Here is a 24,881-nt window from a genome sequence, read left to right as displayed (position 1 = left end):
ATCTTGTATCGCACGGAAGGTTCCCCTGCTTAAGTCAGCCCATGTCCAGGCCCATCTGAAGTTTGCCAGGGACCATCTGGATGATCCAGTGGAGTCATGGGAGAAAGTCCTGTGGTCAGATGAGATCAAAGTAGAACTTTTTGGTCTTAACTTTATTCGCCGTGTTTGGAGGAAGAAGAATGATGAGTATCATCCCAATAATACCATACCTACAGTACAGTGAAGCATGGGGCTGGAAGCATCATGCTCTGGGGGTGTTTTTCTGCACAGGGGACAGGACGACTGCACTGTATTAAGGATAGGATGAACCGGGCCATGTATTGTGACATATTGGGCAAAAACCTCCTTCCCTCAGTCAGAGAGCCCATTATAGATGGGTCGTGGCTGGGTCTTCCAACATAACAATGACCCAAAGCTCACAGCCAGTAAAAAATCAAGGAGTGGCTTCGTAAGAAGCATATGGACTATTTAAAAGCAAAATAACTGGTCTTTGAGGGTCAGAAATCTGGCTGACAAGCAAGTGATCAAATACTTATTCGACACAGTAATTCACAAATAAATTGTTAAAAAATCAAACAATGTGATTCCCGGATTTTTCTTTTTAGATTCTGTCTCTTACAGTGGAAATGCACCTATGCTGAAAATTGTAGACCCTTTTATGATTTCTAAGTAAGAGAACTTGCAAAATCACAGGGTGATCAAATACTTATTGACCTCACTGTATATATTTAGAGAGAGAGAGAGAGAGAGAGAGAGAAGCCCCAAAGAAGCGTACCACTGTTGCATGCCCAGAGTGAAGCATGGGGGTGGGTCAGTGATGGTTTGGGCTGCAATATCATGGCATTTCCTAGGCCCGATACTTGTGCTAAATGGGCGCATCACTGCCAAGGACTACCAAACCATTCTGGCGGACCATGTGCACCCAATGGTTCAAACATTGTATTAGGATGGTAATGCACCAATACACACAGCAAGACTGGTGACAGAGTGGTTTGATGAACGTGAAATGAAAAGTTGAACATTGGACCATTGCCTGCACAGTCACCAGATCTAAATATTATTGGGCCACTTTGGGTTGTTTTGGAGGAGCAAGCCAGGAAACGTTTTCCTCCACCAGCATCACGTAGTGACCTGGCCACTATTCTGCAAGAAGAATGGCTCAAAATCCCTCTGGCCACTGTGCAGGACTTGTATCTGTCATTCCCATTGATGCTGCATTGGCCACAAAATGAGACCCATGTGTGGGTTTAGAGTGTATGTATTGCAACTAGAGAAGGCTTACTAGACTGCAACTAGAGAAGGTCTTGGTTTATGATTCATAAGTCTGTGAGTTGTCTGTGCATGATTGAGAACTTGATTGAGTTACTTTGCACACACAGACAGATTTTCTTCCCTCAGAAGCCGAGACTGATCTGCACTTTCAGCACTCTCTCAGTAATGCTTAGCTGGGTTTATTCTGTGTAATGTTTCTCTCTCACCATTTCATCACTCACCCTCTCGAAACCCTAAATCATTTCAGTGACCACATTCCCTCACTTTTCCAGTATCCCTTAATCGCTTTAATTAAATGGCAACGCATTTCCAAAGATAATTCCAACGTTCCACCAATCTCTGGACCAGATCAAACAAACATCTGTACAGCGAGAGTGTGTATGATGATTGGTGGGCACCAGCGTCAGCTCAAAATCAGGCTCTAAAAGTAACCAGGAATAAAACATGGGCTCCATTAGGGCTTAACTGTTTAAAGATTTCATGCAAGTTAGAAAAACTATGCGGTTTTTCTGCAGTTCTCTCTTTTCCCAATGTAATATTAACACTGGGCTTCGGTAAAGTTGTGGAGCCTCTTGCTTCAAGACTGGCATCTTTAAATAATGTAAGCTCTGGGATTTTGCACATGAGCTTGGTAATGTGGGAGTAATCGGTGTTTATACTGATGATAATATGGTGGTGTTCTTGAAGCGAAACCTATTCATTAATAATCCAACTTCTGGAACATTCATTCATCTTCAGCACCTCAATGCAGGAAAATTAGAACTTATCTAGGTGAAGGGTGGAAATACAACCAGGACAGAATGATACTCAATCATAGGGCACCATACACACATACACATTCAGTTTAATATAGTTTATGACGTATTTTTATGCCATGCCCTGGCGTAAACATGCAAAACATCATGACCCTCCAAGGGACCTTACTCAAAAATAGTAGATTTTGAAAGTGATTTTTAAAAAACAAAAACAATATTTCAGTTTATTGTTTATTTCCTGGCGTCACAGTGGTGTAGTTGTTAGCACTGTCGCCTTGCACCTTCAAGGTCCGGGTTCGATTCCCTGCCAGACTCGATTCCCGTCTCTGTGTGCATGGAGTTTGCATGTTCTCCCCGTGCTTGGTGGGTTTCCTCCGGGTACTCCGGTTTCATCCACAGTCCAAAGTGCCCGCAGTGTGCGAGTGAGTCTATATGTGTGTGTGTGTGTGTGTGCCCTGCGATGGATTGGCACCCCGTCCAGGGTGTACCCTGCCTCATGCCCTAAGCCTCCTGGGTTAGACTACTATCTCCACCCCCCACATGACCTTGAATACATGATAAAGTGGTATAGAAGATGAGTGAGTGAGAGTGTTTATATCCTTATAGGAAGGTTTTGGGGGGAACTAACTCATAAAACATGATTCTGTCCTTTGTGTGTTCTTTCATCCATCAAGGTTGAGATGCATCAGCAGATGATGTTAAAACTTTCTCCAGGTCTTATAACTCCACCACAAATAACCATGTTGGAAGTTTAAGGAGATTTAGACTAGGTTTAGCACAATACACTATGCATAATTCATCGAGATCAGGATGGAATTCATGGTATTTACAAACAGCACTCAGAATGTCCAAGTTTTATTCCATATTTCTATAAGTTGTACATTGCCACTGTTTAGAGTGCATGACAGACGTTACATATTCCATGAAAGTTTTAAGACTCTGCTTTCAGTAATGGTTTTCCAACCATTAATCAAATCACCCAAAATAGCACGAGTATTGTTCTCATGAAGAGGCAGGGAAAAAAGGAGGAGGGAAAAAAAACAGTTCAAGCCTACCAAGAGAATATAGAATAGTAGACTTTTATTCTATTTTGGACAATGACTAAAGGAAAGCAGAAGTGAGAGGGAAGTTTTGACTCCCTATAGAGCACTTACCCAATATGGACAGGATTCACTCAGCACTATACAATACATTTCTGCTCCTTGACATTACGCACCGTATCTACCACAATCAGTGTCCACCTGCAGAAAATTCTGTCACAATGCATTTTCACGAAATATTCCCATAACTAAGACTTGGTGACCAAACTTTTCATGCAGAATCCTGAGGGCTGTCAGATGCCTTGGGTTGAACAAGTTCTGTTTGACGACAACAGCACTATTTTCATTTCAAACCAGCATTTTGTATTGCGTCAACAACAGACCACAAGAGAGATTTATTTTTCTTTTGTGGATGGTTTGTCCCTGCCTTAATTGTAACCAAATTTGCTTTAGTCAACTGTAAGCACAGAAAACAATGCAAGATAATTAGCATCAAGCGTTCACAGTCTGAGCTCCGTGGTGATTAAAGCCTTTGTCGATCCGCTCAGACGAGGTATAAAGCCTGCAGCGAAGCTTAACGGCATTGTCTGGTTCAGGTCACTGGAAGGAAAACATTCATTTGGCTCTTCTTGTCTGTTCCCTTGTGTTTAAGGATTACTTTAACAGATTTTCTTCATTCTCTGTATGGATGTGTAGTCAATCACATTATTCATGACTTTGTTCTGCCCTATAACTTGCTCCACCTGCACGTATTGACTTGTCTGAATGAGTAATAAATCCTCCATATACTGTACATTTCCACTCCTATCACCCTACAGGCAAACCGTCAGTGAAGTACACAAAAACACACACTGTAAATACGCAGTACACAAAAATACAAAATGTAAAATACAACGTGTGATTTGCCCAAATTTATCAAACTACTGTCCATCTATTAGAACTATTTCTGTCTCTCATGTCATATTTTCTCACGATTATATTCCCTACAGCACATCAATATTTAGATTATAATACAGAGGCCCTAATTGCTTCAATGTGAAATGTGCGGTGTGCATTACACCTTGTCTTTCCTGTTTAAGCCTCTCCATCATCGCCAGGCATGAAGCTGTAGTAAAACTCCATTCATATAAAGGGTCATTGTGTGAGCGGAGGCCATGTCCAGCACTTTCTCTCTCTCTGTGTCCAGCTGCTGAAACAGCTGTGTGTCTGTGTTGGTGTGTGCACAGGGTGGAGAATAAAAACGCTCTTACTTCCTGTCCTCTCAGCATGCCTGTCTTTTGACTGAGGAGCTCGCTGAGGGTCACAGAATCCATTTAAAATAGACATCTTGAGACAGCTGCTTTGTCTACCTACGCCAGGAAACAAGAGATTGAAAATCCTAAAGTGATGCTATTGCACTTAAGGGAATGCATTAGAAAGCGGACCGCTGAATGTGCTTTACAAGAGCAATGGTTGCATTTCCAGAAACACTTTAAAAATCATTTTACTGGAAATTTCAGCATTTTCAAGCCAATGAGGTGACTCAAAATTAAACTGTTTATACATCAGCTGACCTCCAACTCCCCAAAGGTTTGGAATTTTTGCACTGGATGTTGCTTTTAAACCTCTGGTGTCTAGATAATAGATAAGACAGACTGGATACATACTGCTAGAATAAGGTCATCCACATTAAAAGAACACACATTACAATAGTCACGCATAATTTTCTTTCTTCACATCACTCACCGCCTTTATCTAAAACCCTTTTCTATCTAAGGTCATGAACATAAAGCAAATGTCTACTCACTCAATTCCATTCTGCTATCACCCATGATAATCTCTATTAGTGGCTATCCATAAGGTAGGAAGAAATCCAGGGTTTGAGCTGTAAACTTCAATTATCATCACACCAAACAGAGAAAGCATTTGCTGTATGAATGTTTTTGAGTGCAGCGTTACACAAAGAAAGATGTCTGGCTTGTAAAATTAATAAATAAATAAATAAAAATAAAACAAAACCAAGGACTCATCAACGTTCTTGACATTCTAGAGTCTTGGTCCAGAACGCAGCACTTAAAATCGACTGGCTCCTGACCGGTTTATTTCCTCCCCCACTGTTTGCATCCCTAGCGAGCTTCTTTTAAAACACTAAAGCAGATTATCAGATGTCTCCGAAGCATCAATTAACAAGCTCGAAACTGCATCGTCCAAGCATAGCGATCAAATCTGGTGTGTGTATCCAAACAAACTCGTACATCTGACTCAGAGTCTTTAATAGTCTCATTAAAGATGTGCTCATATCCCCCCACGGTCCTGTGACTCCTTGAAAGTGCTACACAACTGTTTCTAGATGATTAATTAAAAGATGGCATTTCATATAAATCTCTAATTGGCATTGGGAACTCATTATTGATGCCCCCTGGTCTCGGGGAATGAAGAATTTGGAGATGAGCCCAGCTCGTCAGGGTGTGATAATAGTAACCAAAGTCTTTGAGCAGGTGAACACTCCAGTCTTAATGAAGGGAAATTTCTGGTGTGGCAACAAATCGGACATGTTGAGTTAATCAACACGGTCAAAACTATTTCGACAGAAATAAGCAATTATTAACCAATTGATGAGAAAGCGAGAAAGAGGGATCCTACTATAATTCTCAGTGAAAACCACAATATTTAAAAGTATTCACAAAGAGTCGTCTTCTAGTCACATTAATTAATTAATTAATTAATTTTTTTAAGTTTCGTGTTAGAAAAGTGTGAAGGACACCAGACGCTTCTTTCGTCATGGGAAGAGTGCTTAACTTCTCACATCCTGCTAAAAAGTCAATGCTCTTATTTATCGCTGCTCCGTGCAAACAGCACTCATTTATCAGAGCTTTTGTGTCCAGTAGCTGGAACAGATTCAAAGGCATGCACAACTGCCCCAAAATCCTTTAAGTAATACATTTGTCTTTTGCCACACCCACACTGATGTGACAGATATATTGCTTTTTATCTACATTCAATGCATCATTAGTCTACTGAGTCCCAGCTTCGTCATTTCCTGCTATAGCTTTCATGGTTAACAGTCTTAGGAAAAACAAGATTGACCTAAGGAAGGGTTCTGTACAATTGCTGCACTGTCTGTGCGGTCTGACACGTTTTTATCCAATAAGTATTAGGGCATCTGCTTATATGGATCATTTATTCATGAAACCGTGATGCTGTTGTCATACATATGAATGACTAACAGGTGCTTCAGCACCAATTAAGCATTCAGTCCTCAAACATGCAACACACACACACACACATATATATGAATACACACACACCAGCAGTTCCTGTGAAGTGTCCTTCATTTATTTTCCAATATTTGTTCTGTGATATTAGCATACTGCCAAAAACATCTCAGTCAGTGCTCTGCATATCCCCCGTCGCAAATCTGATACCTTAATATATTCAGTAGATGGCTATCCACTCATTTATTTTGCACGCTCACACTGCACTCATTTCAGCGTTGATGAAATTATACAGACAACACAAAAGGTTTACACAGCCTCCCCAGAACCGGGATTGACTCGTAGTCCCTTTGATTACGTTTAAATTGCTCCATTTTTTCTGCGAGGCAAATTAAAAAGGTTCAATTGAAGGACATCCTCCTCGGACATCCCTGTCGTATCTCACCCTAGGCTCCTATCTACATCAGCTATAGACTTCATAGATCTTAAAGGCTATGGCAATCTCCTCTGGGTCAGAGAGGCCAAGTTGTATAAGAGAACTAGAAAGGTGAAATCTTTTTTGGTGTCTTCCCAGTCTTCCATCATGCAAGAGAAGAGTGGTCAATGTCACGCTCGATTTCCACCAGCTTCCTGCCTGACACATCTGGCTTTGATAAACAGCTGGCTAACTGGAACTGAAAGATTTTTTTTTTTTTTGGCGTGTGCTACAGGAGGAGGGGTGGATATGAACTAACTGCACTTTTGGCTCTTAACCTGGTCTTTAGAAAACATTTAAGAGTGTGTGTGATATCAGGCCAACACTGGGGTTTTTAAAAGTGGCTTGTTCTCTTCTGTGCCTGATCCGGCCCTCTCCATCACCACTCACTCATTATAATCCAATCAAATAGATTTAGGCTGGTTTATCATTATCTGGCTGATCCGTCAGTATTTTGGCTCTAATGTAGTGCTAATCAAATACTGTACCAGCTCTCTGAAAGAACCATAAAGAACAGTTTGCATGAGCGGAATAAAAAAAAAACAGCTACAGGAAAAATAACATACATTTTATACATAAAGGTTTTTCTTACATCAGACCAACAGCTGCTAATTGTCAAGTAATTTCCAAATATGTTCAGTGATAAAACTACAATTGTTTTTTTTTTTTTACATAAAGTATGTTGGCAGCAAGTTGATGTGTAAATATTTGTATGAACACTAAAAGAGTCAACACCATAAGACATAAACTAAAAATGTTTCACAATGTGTCCCTGAATGAAGGAAGGCTCAAAATCAAAAGTACCAGTCAGTATCTGGTGTGGCCACCAGCTGCTTGAAGTACTGCAGTGCATCTCCTCCTCATGGACTGCCTATTGGGGACAGTCTGAGCACTGATGGAGGGACTGTGTGTTTCTGGTGTGACTCGGGCAGTTGTTGTGGCCATCCTGTACCTGTCACGCAGGTGTGATATTCGGATGTACCGATTCACAGGTGCATGTTAATGTACATGCATGGAAAACATTGTTTAAAGTTATTTGGATTTTTACAACATTATTGTTGAAATACACAGTCCTGAAAAAGGGACGTTTCTTTTTTGCTGAGTATATATATATATATATATATATATATATATATATATAGATAGATATAGATAGATAGATAGATAGATAGATAGATAGATAGATAGATAGATAGATACTGTAGATCAGTCTTAATTCCAGACCGGTCACTTCCTTAGATTCTCTCTTGTTATCTGACCAGATGCTGCAGCACAGCTGTAAAACAAACAAAAACATACAAACAAAAACTAAAACACGCAACACATTCTCTCAACAGGGTCTCTCAGAATAGATCACAACAGTTATTCCCTCTATTTCCTAATAAGCAGGAAGAAGATTATTTCTAATGTTCTTAAAGCTATATTCAATATCAGTATGAGAAATATGCTGAGTCGATTGTACACTAGAATAGATCTTTACACATAATATTTATATTATGGTCAGATCAAACTGTTTCTCAAACAGGAAGCTTATGTTACCATCTTGCACACCGTTAGTGAATAACTCCACTCATTATCGCCGTAATTGCCTTCACTTTGGTTCATTTTTCTGATGAAGACTTGAGGCCTTCTTTATCTTGGCTGAGTTGCTGGAAAGTAAACAGGATGCTTATTAGACAAGTATCATCACTGCAGCAGGCTACAAAATAACATCTGATAAATTGTACTGCACTCTCTAGAGGAATAATAGCCTGGCAGTAATGAGGTGAAACCCACTTACGTAATGTAACGTTCTGCACGATAGGGTACATGCCATGCAGCCACATGTTTTAGAGCCAGCACAAACTTTTGAACTGAAATAATCATTTCCGGAAATTGCAACCATCTTAAATTAAGGATGAATGTGAACAATTAAAGAAATATTAAACAACCAGCGTTGTTTAGTCATAAAATATTTATTGGTTTAAAAGTACAAAATCACACATAAGTAGCCAACAAGTTAATTTTACACACAATTTAGACCACCTGAATGGCACAGGATCTCGTGTAAAGACGGATCTTTTTAAGGCAACTATGGTGCTATTCACTATAAACTCTCACACTAACCACAAGACATATCATTTCATCTTTCCACAGGGGACATGGATAAATAATTCACTCTGGTCTACTGCTCCACTCAGGCTGATAGAGGTTTCTTGAGCTCCTGCCCACGGGGACACTGGGACACTGGGACAGCTCCACAGCTGCTAGAACACATCGCTGAAGGAGTCTGAATCACCATCTACAGTGCTGATCGTGAGAGACTGACTCTCCCTTTGGTCGGACACCAGCCGAGCTGACAGTAACTCCAGGCCAGCTCCGGCTCGATAAACACCTTCAGTTCCTGCGAGATGAAATGGGAAAAAAATGTCATTCATACTGTATCTCAAGGTGTGCGGAATGCCAGGGCAGTGAGCGTCCATGCTTTTAGAAATCATGAAATTATTTGAAATATCAGCATTATAATGAGGAAGTGGTGACACGATGGTACAGCAGATAGCGTTGCAGTCTCACAGCTTTTTACAGTGTGTGGAATTTCATATGTACTTCCTGTGTCCATGTGGTTTTTCTGGACATGCCAGTGGGAAGATTGGCTATCAGAATTGCCTTAGGGGTGAATAAATATGTGTGTGCATGTCACACAATGACGGAATGACATTTCATCAAGAGCCTCACATCCAGTACGACTGAGAGGCTCCAGATCCAGTGACCCTGACCAGGATAAAGCAGTTACTGAAGAAAAATTTATGAATAATCAAGGATTAAATAATACCAGTAAATAACAAAACAGCCAAGCCACAATTAATAAGAGTTTTAAAAGATTTCAAAAACTTGATCAGAGAAGGTTTAAAACAGTTGATCATTTAAATTTTGTGAAGTTCATTAGGTTGTATTATTTGGCCAAATTTGAGATGATAATTGTTTTACTATACAAACAACCATTTATGGCTGTTTATGGCACTTCCTTCTATTTCCCACCACAGCTACACAGGCTATAAAACAACTCTTTTAACAGGCTAAACAAACAGACATCATTTGCGGGGAGGAGGCAGAACCTGGAGGCCTTGCGGGCACTTAGGCAGATGGGGGAATTGCACATGAACATAGAGTATACAAGAGTATAGCAAAAAAACTGCTAAGAGAGTGACTGCAGTGAGGATCCAGAGTGTACAATCAGCTCTGATAGCCCAGACTGGGGTGGAGGCTGTTGCATGCTCAAAGCTGATGAGTGTTTCACAGGCCAGAAACATCCCATTTATTATATCAATGCGCTTTCAAAGAAAATTGTGTTGAATTTTTAGAGGTACAAAAAGCTACTAGTGTAAATCAGAAAACTTCTTTTCTTCTTCTTTTTTTCTTTAAAATTTCTTTATGCTTTAAGTTTATTTGTCATTTGCACAAACTGGCAATTGTGCAAACAATTGAATAAACAAATAAAATCATAAGAAGATAAATTTTGACAAAGGAAAATAAGATAGCTCTGGTTTTTTTTATGGTATTGCAAACTCACTCACTCATTCCCTATACTGTTTATCCTATACAAAGTTGTGGGAAGCCTATCTCAGGGGACTTGGGGTACAAGGCGGGGGACACTTCCAGGGGTGACAATCCATCACAGGGCATGCACACATACACTACAGGCAATTTGGAAACACCAATTAGCCTTATATGCATATCTTTGGATTGTGGGAGGAAGCTTGTGGAAAACCAAGCCCCGGAAGAACTCGAGGTGGGAACTGAACCCTCGACCTTAGAGCTGTGAGACCACAGTGCTAACAACTACACCACTGTGTACTTTTCCCTTAAAGTCACAAGTGTGTGCACAAATGGTAAAATATGAGGCCAAAATTGTTTGGGATTTATCAGTGTAAATTTGTGTAAACCAGTCCGTCTCCTACAGTTTTGCCACAGAGGATAATTTAGACTGCACCAATGGTGATTTAAGTATGCAATTTGGTATCAATAATATGCTGATTCAGTTTTAATAAAGTTTATTTGACTGCGTAAAAACGTCTGGGGTCCCCTGTGGTGCCAACGCAACAGGTTCACAATCACAGTCACAAGTGTACACTAAGGGCATCATGATTCCCTATTGCACCAAACCCATGCATGTGAGAAAAGAAGCATATTGACTGGAAAATGAAACAGAAGGTTTACTGAACATTCAAACTGCATGTCAGATATCACAGAATTTATCACTGACGTTATGTGATGGATACCCAACATCTACTGCTGCAAAATTAACTGCAATGGCAGAAAAAGTTTAAACATCCTTTACTTGGTCTTCAACTTTTTCCAAAAATCTAAATATTTGGCGAAATGAGTAAAAGTCAGAAAATGGGTTTACTCACTGTTTACTCTACTGTTCATATATACAAAATATGCAGAATATACTGCATTAGTGTACAGGATATGTCTGCCTAGCTAGTAAATAAGTGCAGTGTAAAAATGTGTCACAGTATGTGATTATTCGTGTAAAATGTGGTGAAAATGTAATAATAGCTGTGTGCAGTTGTAGTGCCTGAGCAGACGACTATATATTTATGTATATATTCAATGTGTAAATCAGTAAATTAGTACGGGCTCTGTTATGAATAAAAAGTGACAGAAACATGTGAAGAGATTGTGCATGAGTGTCCTTGAGCTGTCAGTGAGGTGGCCCATGTGTGGGAGGGAGTAAGGACGTGGGCGCTATTAGAGGCATGTGTGAAAGCGTGGAAGAAAGATTAATAACTGGATTAGTTTATTCAGGACCCTGACAGCCTGCAGGTAGAAACTTTTTTACAGCTCACTGGTTGCTGGAAAGAATGCAGTTGGAGAAATCTTTGATTTATTAGACATTTGGGAGACTGATTAAATAAATATAAAGAAATCTTCGCCTGCATAGAAATAAATGCAGAATTAAGAACTAACAAACATCTGTATTTTTGTAAAGAACTGTACATTAAGCAAGACCCTTTTCATGTTTCTCAGCTCTGATATCCAGAATACATTATACGTCTGCATAGCAGGTCTGCTGACACATATTTTGCTTGCATGTTAAAAAAAGAATGCTGCCAGCAGACCATAAAACATTCTGCTTGTGCTCTGCAATTGGGTTGAATTAGGGTCAGCTGTGAAATGGGACAGACACCACGGATGTCATTGGATATTAAATAGTGCATATATGAAAGAGCTTATATGAAAATAAACTATATGCTGTAAAAGGTCTTAAAATGGCACACTATAACTAGATCCAGACAACATGGTAATGACTTAAGAAATGTTTTAAAGCTGAAATCAACAGAACTTTAGATCCATCATTTCCGATAATATTCTGGGTGAAGATAAACACAGAGGGAGGGATTAAAATGGCAGGGGGTTCAGAGGAGAGCGGGGCCTCCAGGAACCACAGCACAACATCCTTAAGCTGCACACACTAAAGCCTGTTTGTGAGGAGCAGCTGGACAAAGTTCTAGCCTTTTTCCTGAATGAGAATCCTGGGGGCTACGAACTATCTAGTATGACTATAGCACCTTAGGGTGAAGGTGAAAAAGAGAAATACACAGTGAGTGCTGATGAGTAAGAAGGTTTGAGTGAGTGGGAGTTAGACAGGTGGAAACAGACCTTTTTTTTTTAACTTAAAATACATGTAAACAGCCTTTAGTGATTTAGATCCAAACAGACTTGGTAATAGGGACAAGGAGAACTAAAAGGCATTCAGGAAAACCATTTCTAAGATATGTTTCTAAAGATATTTTAATAGAGGCCCCATTAGAAATAATCATATAAGAAAAATGAATGAGGAAAAGAGAGCCTATTGTTTGAAAAGATTTCACAGTATCGCTGCTTCAAAGAGGAGCCTCTTCCCAGGCAGCTGCTCACCTCTTCAGCTAGCTCTGGCCTTTTTGCTGCTCCTTTTGAGACCGCCATGACGCCTAATGGCCTGCCAAGTGTTTGAAGTCTGAGTGCAAAAGCAATGATTTCACATTCTACGTGGGCCTTAGCAAATATTCACAGCTGTGCGGAAGGATCCAAACAGCAAAGCAAAGACATCCAGAATAAAGCAAGCAGACAGACACTGCTGAGAAGAGGGCGTCCGCAGCTGAGGAAGAGACACTTTAATACTTCTAGTATGGGCTCTCCGCTTTTCTAAAGAAGAATGTGCTTATGAGGGTGTTTTGAGTCATGCTGAAACTAAGAAACATTTGCTTCAACTTCTACTTCATATTGACTAAAGGAGCAGCTATTTAAGGAAAACTTCGCTTTGCAACAACAGGCCAGATGTTTGATTCTTGTACAAGTTTGTGAACTCTTCGTGGGAACAGAAATTACCTGGAAATGTATATCAATTACTCATAAAATGTAGCCTGACCTTCCTCCATTTGATAATAATGAGCAAATAATAGACAGATAAATCTGCAACTAATAATTATTAGTTAATCATCATAGTCCAGGCTGTAAACTTAAATCATTAAATCAAATCAGCTCTTTTTTTTTACGGCATGACATTCCAAAAATCTATTTATTTGTTTTTGTTAATTTACTTGACTTTTTTGGTCATTGGTCATTGGTCACCCTGACACTCTCCTGTAAAACTTCTTGATGTGATTTTCATTTCTATGCCTTCTCAAGACTGCAAGCTGGTCGGCTACAAACAAACGGCAAACCATGATGTTCCCTCTAGCATGCTTCTGAGGTGGATGAGACGTTTGAGTTGGTGTGTAGGGCTCTTTTCCCGCCATTCAAACACAGCCTGGTGCCTTTCACATCCAGAACATTGCTCAAGAAGTACAGTGGAATATCCAGGTGATTTTAAAAAAAAAAGAAAATCAATGATTTCCTCTGTAGTTTCCTTTTTTCCAAAACCAACATACCAAATATTATAGACATAAAAAAGGACATACTATATTTCATGAGTAATCAGTGCAAATAATTCCACAACTTTGGCTTTTAATTATGATTAAATGCGTTTGCTTCATCTACATTGGCGGAAAAACTGTCTTCTAATGTCTTTCAGAGGAACAACAGTTTATAAACAAAATAAATTAATTCATCAAATGTCATGTGATATTACTTTCCAGGAGCTATGTACACTAAAAAGTCCATCATTTCGATGCATTACATTGTAATTAGTGATATAGCTCAGATATGGGCTTTCCGTCTATCCTACTGACTTATTATGATAAGCTCCTGTCTGGAGATATGAAAATACATCTATTGTGCACACAAAATGCATGCTAAGTGTAGCCTTAAAGTTGTTCTCATGCCCTGTTCTAATGCTATTAGGTAACTTGGGGATGTTTTTTTAGTTGCTGCGCCATGTAAGCGAGCGCTTGATGTGAAATTTTGTATGAAGATATGACATGCCATACCTACAGAAAAAAAGGGCACCCTGCTTGTACCAAACGGCACAGCCAGACAATAATGAAAAATGAAAAAACATGTTCTGCAAACTTGATCAGATATCAAAAGATCAGCTTTCAATAAAAGGTTATTTGTATTTGCATGGATGGGTACAACCTGAATTAGAAGCACCCAGAGCATGTCTGTATGAGTATATTTATTTCAGAGGTATGGTCATTCTAACCTCTTCCTTATTACATGCCAGATCACTATTTTCATTCCCCTTAAAACGACTAATGAGGAATTTAAACACCTCTTTTCCTCTACAGGACTCTACAAACAAACAGAATAACGTATGCTAAAGTGGACATAAGATATGGCACAGAGGTTTCACACAGATGTGCAGCTGGTGTGAGAATTTCTTGTCTCTTGGCATAACTTTTAAATGTTAAACTTGGATTAAAAAAAAAGATAACATAGGCCAAAGAGTCCATCTAGAGCATGACCTTGAGGTGAGAGAGGCCAGGTGCAACACCAAGAAGGAAGGACAAAAAAAAAAGACATCAGCAACAGTTGGAGATGTTCCAAAGTGGTAGAGTACGAGAAAGAACTGATTCAAGTCTGCAACTGTGTTTAGTATCTGATAAGACGCACAAGCTTTCTGTGAGGCTTTCTATAGTCTTCTATCCAAAGACACCTGCAAACACTTAAGCATGTTCTCCACCCTGTTCCAAGCTTTCAGCGCTGACAGATGAGTCTACCCCCACTCTCACTCTCTCCCATTTACTCTCTCGCCCTCTGCTCGTCTTTCTCTCTTCTCCAGCTTCTAGGGTGGGAGAATAAGTGTGTGTGGGATTGTGGCACGAGACAGTTTAGTGCTCGTTTTGAGTTAAAGCCTCTCAATCGTTCCCCTTTATGTAGTTTTTGATAAACATTAAAATAAAATAAAAAACCTAGTGCTTAGAGCTGTGAGAACAGTACAATGATGAGGGGCGTTGTGCTATGCTGAAACAATAAAATGAAAATGAAGTCACTGCCAGAATGATTTCTGCTGGAAAAACATCTGAAAACAATCAGGACAAACACTCTAACCTGCTGAGTTAAAACATTACACGGAGGACAAACGGTTTAAAATTGGCACCAAACACAGTCATTTTTGCAAAAACTCAGTTTTGAGGTTTGCCCAAAAAAGGTATACTAGGTGGAACCTTTATTTCTTGTCCCAGAATTGTTTCAGCAAAAGGCAAAAAAATAAAAGAAATGGCTTGGCATGGAAAGAAAACACACACAAACACATGGACATGCATGCACACACACCCATGCACATTCCCTAAAGGCATATCCAGCAATGTCACATTTACACTGAAAGCCAACACCAAAACATACATGTCAACTCAACTCAGGAGACGAGAGTATACAAGAATTTGTTCTTGAGGTATTTGAACATCCTACAACTACAGGATGGACTCCTTGGCCAAAGGCAATGCTTTGTTTAACTGTAAAACAGTGGTCAGAGAGGATAGAGTGCATTTGTCATTCCTACTTAAATTGGATGTATTGGCCAGAGCAGATCTCTGCTGGAGCACCACCCAGGTGAACAAAAAGATCTAATAATTTCTAAACTGTCTGTCTGTTCTGGTGCAGCGCGTGTAGAGTCAATGCTGTATTGATAGAAGAGCTACAGCTTGGTCCAGCTAGCAGCAATACAAATGGATCTGGGTACTCTACAGGAAATGACTGCTGCTTTAACTGTCTGAATGATTTTAAGCTGGTTCAAATGCATTTAGCAGCTTTTTGGCTCAGTGCATTTACCCAGGGAGTACAGCATGGAAAAAAAGGTAGAGTACGAGTTAAAACATGCAGAATGTATCACCATGTAAACTGCAAGTGACTGTGTGAGATGGGCCTCAACAATCTATTGTCAAAACACATCATGAACACCTCATCGGGACTCAAGTTTTGTGGGAAACCATTGGGAAACTGTTGAGAAGTACAGTAACAAGAGTTTTCTGAATGCCTCTAGCTGAGCAATGGTAAAAACAAATGTATAACACCTACTTAGTAGTCTATGACAAGGAGCAGCTCTAAGTAGAGAGGGAGCTTTGTGGTGGAGCAAGGAGAGCAGGAAGAGGTCATCCCTAGAGAACTGGGAACCCATCAAACTTCCTATCCCCTAAAGACAGATTAAGTCAATCAAAGGCTTCAATGGCTCTCCTAACTAATCCTTTTCTCCTTGCTTGTTTACACCACTGATGAGCAAAACTGCATGGACTGCTTATTGAGCCATTGTGTTGCAAAGTAACCACCCCCTCTTCTTTTTAACCAGGTCCTACCTTAGAAACTAGAGGGGAAACAATACCAAGAGTGCTAATTGAAAGTCAGGGGTTATGACCTTTGAATATAAGGCCACACTACCCCACCCAGCTCCCCCGGAGACCAGAGAGACCTTACTGGGTTAGACAGAGAGGGACTTGGGAGCAGTTTAGAGCCAGAATCACTTGGAAAGTCCCTTCTGTCCTGCACTCCCACCGATAGAGGGATAAGGCAACAGGCAGCTGTGAGTGGAAAACCTCAGCATCAAGAGTAAAGGGGATTTGCATTTAGCCAAAGAGAGCTTTCATCCACCCCTTCACTTCTCCTTAACCTCGCTCATGTCCATACCAGGAGGGCCAAGGAGGGGTGGGGTAAGGAGGAGCATGGGAGGGTGTCCTGCAATGCTCCCTTTATCTGAAGATGGTTACGTAGGATATATGCAGTGTTGGCTTCAGAGAGAGTGCAAGCCGTGCGGGAAGAAGCAGAACTACCATGTGGAGGGCTCAGTGGCCGAGGCCGTGCCCTCGTAAAACGAGGTCAAGAAGTGGAGTGCAGAGAGGGTCATCCAGACCACTGCTCAGGGTCAGAGACAGTGAAGGGGGATATCTTATCCGTCTTCATCATGAAGGAGGGGTGGTGGTGGTAAAGGCTTGTTTGAAAAAAGGCCCTATCTATAAGACAGGTAGTGTCAGTGTTCTTTGTAATGTAAGTCATACTATTTCTGGAAAGTAGAAGCTGTCTCAATAGTTTCCATAAGCCAGTGACTGGAAAATACATAAAAATTCCCTATGCATGGGTTTGCTTTCTGATATTCCAAAAGATAATGCTAGACCAGAAAAAAATAAGCCTACCTTGAGCAGCAAGCTAACATAGTGGCAACATGTATCTGTTATAACTCTTATAACCCTACCTGGTCTATAGCAAAAGAACTGAACTCTTCTTTTAGAGACTCGCGAGCTATAGTTTTAGCAACATGGTGTAACAGGATATTCAAATTTAAAATCTTCCACCTTTCATGCTCAGCATGTTTTTTTTAAATAGGGATTCCAATGCATTTAGCAGAAGTGAAATTGATCAGTGCTTATAGAGTAACTTGCCAAAATGGGGCCACTCACCGCTCAGTGCTGTAACCCACCGCTTTGTACTATGGGTTATTTTTAGAGAAGTGGGTTATGTGTCCCAAGAGGACCTGAGGGACCTTCAGAGACCAAGCTTCAGAAAAGGATGGAGGAAAAAAAGGGTTCACAAGGACCAGTTTCAATAAGGTCAAACCCAGAGGTGAAATAGTTGAAATCTAGTCGCTCCTTGAAATAAGGTACACAACAATTTTAAAGCAATACTTTCCATAATAATAAGCCTCATAGCCAAAGGTCTGTTGTGAAGAACACAAGAAAAACTTTAGGAATACAATTCTAAACTCAAAAAAGCTTCACAAATAATTCACATTTTGTTTCACAAAACACTATGTGAAGGACTGTACATTGGGACACATTAAGGAGAAAACCACATGAAATAATTCTACTTCTGAGCGATTGGACCATTGGATTGGTGTGGGGGGGATTAAACAGCACATCAAATAACGTTGGTCTCTTTCGACCACCATGTCTCATTTCCATTTGAACAAAAATACAAAGTCATTCGACTTTCATGGACCTCATTAGCCAAAATTGTTTTATTTATAACAGATTTCTTTAAGAAATTCTACAAGTCAATATTAATGGACAGAAAAATGTCAAGAAATTCTAAAGGGTGCCTAAACGAGCTTCAGTAATTAAATGTGTGGCATGTTTCTGAAGGTTGTGCTATCATCTAGTTCTTAACAGTCTTACATGCAGCAAAACCAGGTAAACCCCAATCCCGAAATGATACATCTGTATCCAGTACAAAGAAAAATGTGCACACTCAGTGCAGTAAGTAGTTTTTAGCTATTTTCGTTTATTCTATATGCATCATTCAGTGACTTTGCCTTTGCTGTGAATGTAGTTCAGGGCATGTTTATGGATAAATGTATAAGACTGGGAATGTGTATGAGCTATAATAGTAGAGAGAGGATCCACGGGCAACCTGCCCAGCATCTCAACCATCTGTGAACAGGGTGCATCTGTCTGTGGAGCTCTAATTATTAGCAATGGGGAGGAGCTGGAGGGAGAGAAATATTTAGCGTACAGCACTATGCCAGGCATTTGCTTCTGACTCTGGTGCATTTTTGTGCAGCCATTTATGTAAAAACAGTGTTGTGCACTGAAATGGTATTGTTTCAGGTTTATTAATGTTAAGTAAAGACGGTTTAGATATTAAGAGTTGGAAACATTAGCAGGTGCAAGCATGAGAACAGAAATACACAGGGGTCAGCCGGAAAGTCACTGATCTCTAAATTTAGTCCAGGACAGTTGGTGTGTAGCCTCGAATAAACAATTATGGGGAAACGTTCTCCACCATCGACATTAGACAAACTTTTAATACAGAAGGTTATGTTCACAACGCTGAAGATATTATACAAGCATGCAAATTCCAAAGGCTGAGGATGAGTGGTGCAGTAGATGCATTAAGATTACCCAATAAAACGATGGCTGATTTAACACACAGTAATTTAATTTCATCCCTTGTAAGGAGCTAAATTTAATTATGAGCCAGATGCTGCACTGTATGAACTCATGGCAAGAACACACATTATAGCCTTAATGCTTAAATCTATTTAATTACATATGATCAAATCTTACTGATCCATGAAAACTATTATACATTGCAATAATCTAATATCTTCAGATGGTCACGTATGAGTGAGTATTAAAAGGTGTGGGGGTGCACATAAAACAAAATAAAAAGTACTTATGTTGATATTCAAGAGGAGAAGACACAGTTGTAGAAAAGTAGAACTGCAGATTAACTTAATGTCATAGATATAGAAATAAAATGAAGCAGAAAACAGATGCGTTCAAAATGTTAGGCAAATTCCTGGCTAAAGAAAAGAATGATATGGGAATACTCTGTAGAGCTAGCAACAAGCTGATGTGATCACAGGTGCAGGCAAACCCTTTTTCCACTCCAGCTACACACTATTTCCATAGCAGATTTTAAATATTTAAGATTACTATTTAGGCTTTTTTGAGCTCAACTTCAGAATTTAGAAAGGAAAAACTTTAATACAGGTTATGTCAGATCCAGGACACTACAGAAAAGGGCAAAGTGAGCAGAGGCAGTTACAGTAGTGGTTTCTGGTAGGGGGCTACACCAGGCTGAAGAGCTGGGCATATGTGATGATTCAAGATCCTTAGACTAGTGCCAGAGCTTTGGTGCTTGATCCACAACACGTCTGATGATTGATCCACAATACGAGGAGCATGATGAGAAAGTGATAGAATAATAGTGTCTGTGTGTGTGTTTGTGTGAGAGAGAGAGAGAGAGAGAGAGAGAGAGAGAGAGAAAGAGAAAGAGAGAATAATAAAGTCTGTGTTTGAGGAATATGTGTGTGTGCAAGAGTAAAAAAGAAAGAAAGAGAGCAATGTCTATGAGGAAAAGAGAAAGTGTCTGGGTACATGTGCATAAGAGAATGTGTGTGCAAATGCGAGCGCGAGAGAGAGAGAGAGAGAGAGAGAGAGAGAGAGAGAAGAGTGATGGAGAAGGTTGGCTGGCAGTGAGAGCAGGTCTGATAGAAACCAGATGAGAATGGAGAGCAATGAGAGAAACAGGGCTGTTTGGGACAAAAGAAAAACAGCACTGGTTTAACTTGTAAGGAGGCCCTACTCCCTTCATCCACAAACACACTCACACATACACTAACATTAAATCCTAACACATTTGTACACTGTGGCATAATAAAGAAATAAACCTATTAGACTAGCATACGGCATATGGGGTTTGCGGTCAGGGCACTAATCTACTCAATAGCACAATCTATAGTGCTTTGCTTCTATTTATACATTTACCTAATTACCTATATATATATATATATCTTGAGTATAGAGAAAAGGTTGTCAGCCTGTTGGAATACCACCAGCTACCACCAGAAAATAGCACACCTTATTTACTATAGTATTTGGTATGATGTTTTAAACAGTTCTAAACATTGACATTTTCAGCATTTTACAATGTTAGGAAAACTTTGTCAATCTTCAATATTCTCACAATCTTCATGACAAGGGACTTTGTGCTATCCAGCAGCAGATCAGTGCCATGACAATATGTTGTTTTATCAAATAAATAAATAATATTTATAAATTATAAATTTTCAGAAAGAGAAAAGAGGGACTGGTGAAGAAAAACAACCTTTTTCTGCTAAAATGTAAGTGGCAATGACAACTAACTTGTCTTGGACGCTCAACAACATTAAATGTAACTAAAAGTGGTTATATATTGGTAAACAGTTAATCTCGTGGTGGTAACAGTTCTCTGCCTTTTCCTCTAACAGCATGCTCCACCAGGTTTTATTCTTCCAATAATTGACTGTGATAATAGTGAATAGCTAAAGTTGGCTTGCATGACATATTGATGTTTCCTGACCCTGGAGTATTAAATGACAAGAACCATATTCACACAGTTAAGCGTCTGTATGGTTGCATACTGTGGTTGCATGTTTATTAACTACTAGCAGTGTAATGGACCATAAGCATGCATTTGGTGAATAAATTGCAAAGTTTAAGCATCTAAGTGCACTTGCGCAAACTCTCTCAGACATTCACATTTATGCTTGACACATAAGTATGCATTTGAGTATGCATTTATTTAGTTTCCCTAAGATTTAAACTAGTTTCTTATTACCAAGAAAATATAATGCATTCAAATTATTGTTTTTATTTATTTAAAAGAAAGAGTGTTAGTATGTTCTTACTTTGAACAATAGTAAACATACTTACTTTGAACATAGTGTCCATATCAAAGAAAAAAAGAGGAGCAAAAAAAATATAATCATCAAGCATTACATCATCATATTGCCCTATGATGCCTCATAGTGCACCTTTAACAACAGAGTATTGAGTATTTTATTTGTTTTTATTTATTTTAGTTCTGTCATGTTAGATGATGGGCAGAATTGCCTTGCTCTATGTGTTTTACAAGTTATAAATGAATAGAAAAACTTTATCCAAAATTATTTCAAAGATGATCTGATCCTCAAACAAAAATGTGACAAGATCAGAACCATGAATTTTGTGATCCGTTGCACCCCTATTAGGAACTGTATATGTTTTAACGCTAATAGAGTTTTAGTTTTATTTAGAATTATTGTACCTAATAAATGATTTTTTTTATTAATCCCTTTTCTGTTAATTAATACTTTGTTTCTAAATTGTATGAATAGTTGAGATTAATTATAGAGATTGTAATATTTACAAAGAATGCTGATACTGTGGTTTTACAACTCTATTTAGAAAGAACGAATCCATATACATAGACTTTCCTTTAAAAAAAGAAAGAAAGAAAGAAAGCCAAAACTTAAGAGAGCCCACACAGTGCTGTCAGGAAGCATGATGCACATCTGTCAACATATGTAGGCAGAAGGTCTCTAGTCTCGGCGCGGCTCAACTTCAAACACATCTTAGGGCACAACCTCTCCAACCGTGGGCTGACTGTAACAGGAGATCTTCCATTAAAGCTACACTTCTCCACCTGGGACAGCAGAGCCTGGACCTTCTGGCGTGTGGCTTAGCATGACAGCCTGGCTCTGCACATCAAAGGCTCCTGCTCGATGGATAAATCTCTGCCTCTTTTTGGGTGAAGAGGACTCAGGGTGGTGGGGTAAGGGCTATCCAAACTCTCATCCACACTCCAAATATGATATCAGTTTCAGAGGATATTCCTCTCTCCCTTCCCTCCTTCTTTCAATATGTCATTCGGTACAGGGGGGGTTATTGTTAAATCTAATGAAATAGAGACATCTCTTTAAACAGGATAGATAAAGAGTTAAGGAATGATGATTATAATACATCCCAGGGGTCCAGATATACTGATTCATAAGTAAGTATACTTGGTGTTAATATAGGAGAAAAATGATCACATCATCATCTCACTTGAATTCGAAAAAGCAGAATGCTATTAAACTGTAAAAAAAAAAAAAATGCAATAAAGGCATGATTTAGCGATTAATATTACATGCTGTTCATTAAAATTTTTGAAAAATGTAACAGTTTTTTTTATGGTTTTGCTTAAGCCATTAAAAGTGTGTTCATTCCTTGCTAGTAAGTGTGGCTGCTATTTTCCTTAAACTCTCTCAGGACCATGCTTATAAACATCAAACGTGCTGAATTCCTAACAGACACAACAAAATATATGTGGTCTGTAAGAGTAATGTCGAATGCCTAATGCTTAAGTCTTCATGGTCTTAGCCCTTTGCAGCTGTTCAGAAATAGACGGGGCACTACAGCTGGGTAGGCTGACATCAGCTGCTCACGGATCTTCATCTTACAACAGATGACTGTGCTGGGCTTGTTAAAATCAACGCAACTGAAAATGGCACTTGTAGTTGAATAACTGTTAAATACTGAGAAAATATAATACGCAGGCATTAATTGTCGAGTATGTTATAAATTTAATGCCATTCCATTAAATGCCGGTATGGTTATTAGATATCTCAATTATTGGTTTGGTCTATATTTGAACCTCCTGAACCACTTTTCATCTAACACCTCAGAAGTAAGATTCCTAAAGTTTACTGACATTTAACCCAACAGCCTAACCTTCTGAAGAGTCTAATGTGGCTCAACTGCTCTGCAAGTGTCCTGCTGCTGCTGACCTGAAAGATTAAAGTGAGGTGCGTAATCACTGTGTAACCATCTGTGACAGCATCTGTGATAATAAACGTGAACTTGACCGAGCTTCATTCTATACACATTACACACAAATGCATGTGCATGCACACATTCACACATCAGGGTGCAAGGTACTTAGCATCCTGTCAAAACAAGCATTTAACAAGATAATAATCTGTGGTGAAGGCACTCCTGGTCTATGACAGAAGTGGAATGACAAACAAGATTGGAAAGATAGCTCTTCTTTTTAGAGAGTAAATCATGGTTAACAGGTGTGAGCATAGACTGAGAACTCAATTTCAGAAAAAGGATCTTAAACATCTGCGCTAATACTTTTTGTATAGCTTATTGTCGCACTTAATCACTTCCTGCCATTGGGTGATTTTGAACAACAGTGTAAAGCTGTTTGATTTGATGCCAATGGCTTTGTAGTTAGCATAAAGACCAGCACATTTTCATAGTGCTTCCTGGTGAACTACTGATTACTTAAATTTGAGACACATTCTTATTCCTCTGTTGAAAAAACCCTGGTCTTTATTATCATTTTCAGGTTAATCTTGTTGAACCTGTAACCAGTAAGCCTATGTTACCCATTATTTCTGCTTATTATATAAAATCCTAAAATTACTTGTACCATCTTTTTGCATATTATTTTTTGCACCATCATTTGCATGCACCTGTGCCATGCAATGTGTTGGCACACCATCCAGTGTGCCCTCTGCCTTGTGCCCTGAAGTCTATGTTACTGTTAGGAGTAATCTATTTGTCACTACCTAGTTGGTCACTGTTAGTGCAATCAATATTTCAACTTGATATCAAAGTAAATGAGGTCAGGGGAGCTTAGTGATTAAGGCGCTGATCGGACAGTCGGAGGTTCAAACCCCAGCACCAACAAGTTGCCCTTGAGCAAAGCTCTTAACCCTAAATTGCTCAGATGTATAATGAGATAAAATGTAATCTGCTCTGGATAAGGATGTCTGCCAAATGCGAAAATGTTAAAATATGCAAGCTTTCTACAATAAAGTTAATTATCCAGTTCAGAGACAATAATAATAGTAATAATAATAGTAATAATAATTATAATAACAGTAATGAAAATAAATTTTTATATATTTTTTAATATTATATCTTTAAATATAACAAATTTCTACCCTTGTAATTGTAAAGGATTATTAATTAAAAAAACTTTACCCCTTATTGATGACAGAAGCACTGTTAACCACCATTAGGCTACTAGGTATTTTTGTGGATATGTTCAAGGTGAGCCGAAAATAGCTTGTGGTTTGCACAGGGGTTAAACCCCAACCAGTGTCAAATGGAAAGCTAGTACCCTATGTAGGGCCTATAATCACTTGCTCCACACCCTTGATTCGGGTGTTAAGAGGGATTTGGGATTCAGCCACCTGGTAGCGGCTAGTCAGCTTTTAGCTTGATTTAGCCATGAACAGAACAACTTGTAACAACTATTTGAAATGAAACTTTGGAGAAACAGTTACTAAGGAGACAAAGTGTTTAAGATGATATAAACATTATCAATATGTGTTTTATTCATAAAGAGTTATCATGACTTGTTTTCTATCAAGCTCATTTTCCGCTTTCTGGGCTGTTAACGCTAAATGTATAGAAACCCTGCCCATAAAAGACCCATGCAGCTGATTAACTTTGTTTTTAGGATGGTTTAATTGTAGTGTCTTAGATAGTTGCATGTTAGGCTTTCCAGTCTA

The 24,881-nt window shown here is 39.1% G+C and overlaps 1 protein-coding gene across 1 annotated transcript in view; it reads right to left on the bottom strand.

The window, feature by feature from the left end:
* Positions 1-8,681: 8,681 nt before the first annotated feature.
* Positions 8,682-24,881, bottom strand: part of kiaa0586 (KIAA0586 ortholog) — a 106,731-nt gene continuing 90,531 nt past the window's right edge. Inside the window, exon 33 of the mRNA XM_053509541.1 lies at positions 8,682-9,119. Within this exon, the coding sequence (XP_053365516.1) occupies positions 8,983-9,119 (137 nt within the window). The 3' untranslated portion in view covers positions 8,682-8,982. The remainder of the gene's footprint in view (positions 9,120-24,881) is intronic.

Source organism: Clarias gariepinus, chromosome 13, assembly GCF_024256425.1.
Source record: "Clarias gariepinus isolate MV-2021 ecotype Netherlands chromosome 13, CGAR_prim_01v2, whole genome shotgun sequence".
Lineage (NCBI taxonomy): Eukaryota > Metazoa > Chordata > Actinopteri > Siluriformes > Clariidae > Clarias > Clarias gariepinus.
The sequence above is the reverse complement of the archived record's forward strand: the minus strand, read 5'-3'. Positions and strand labels throughout refer to the sequence as shown.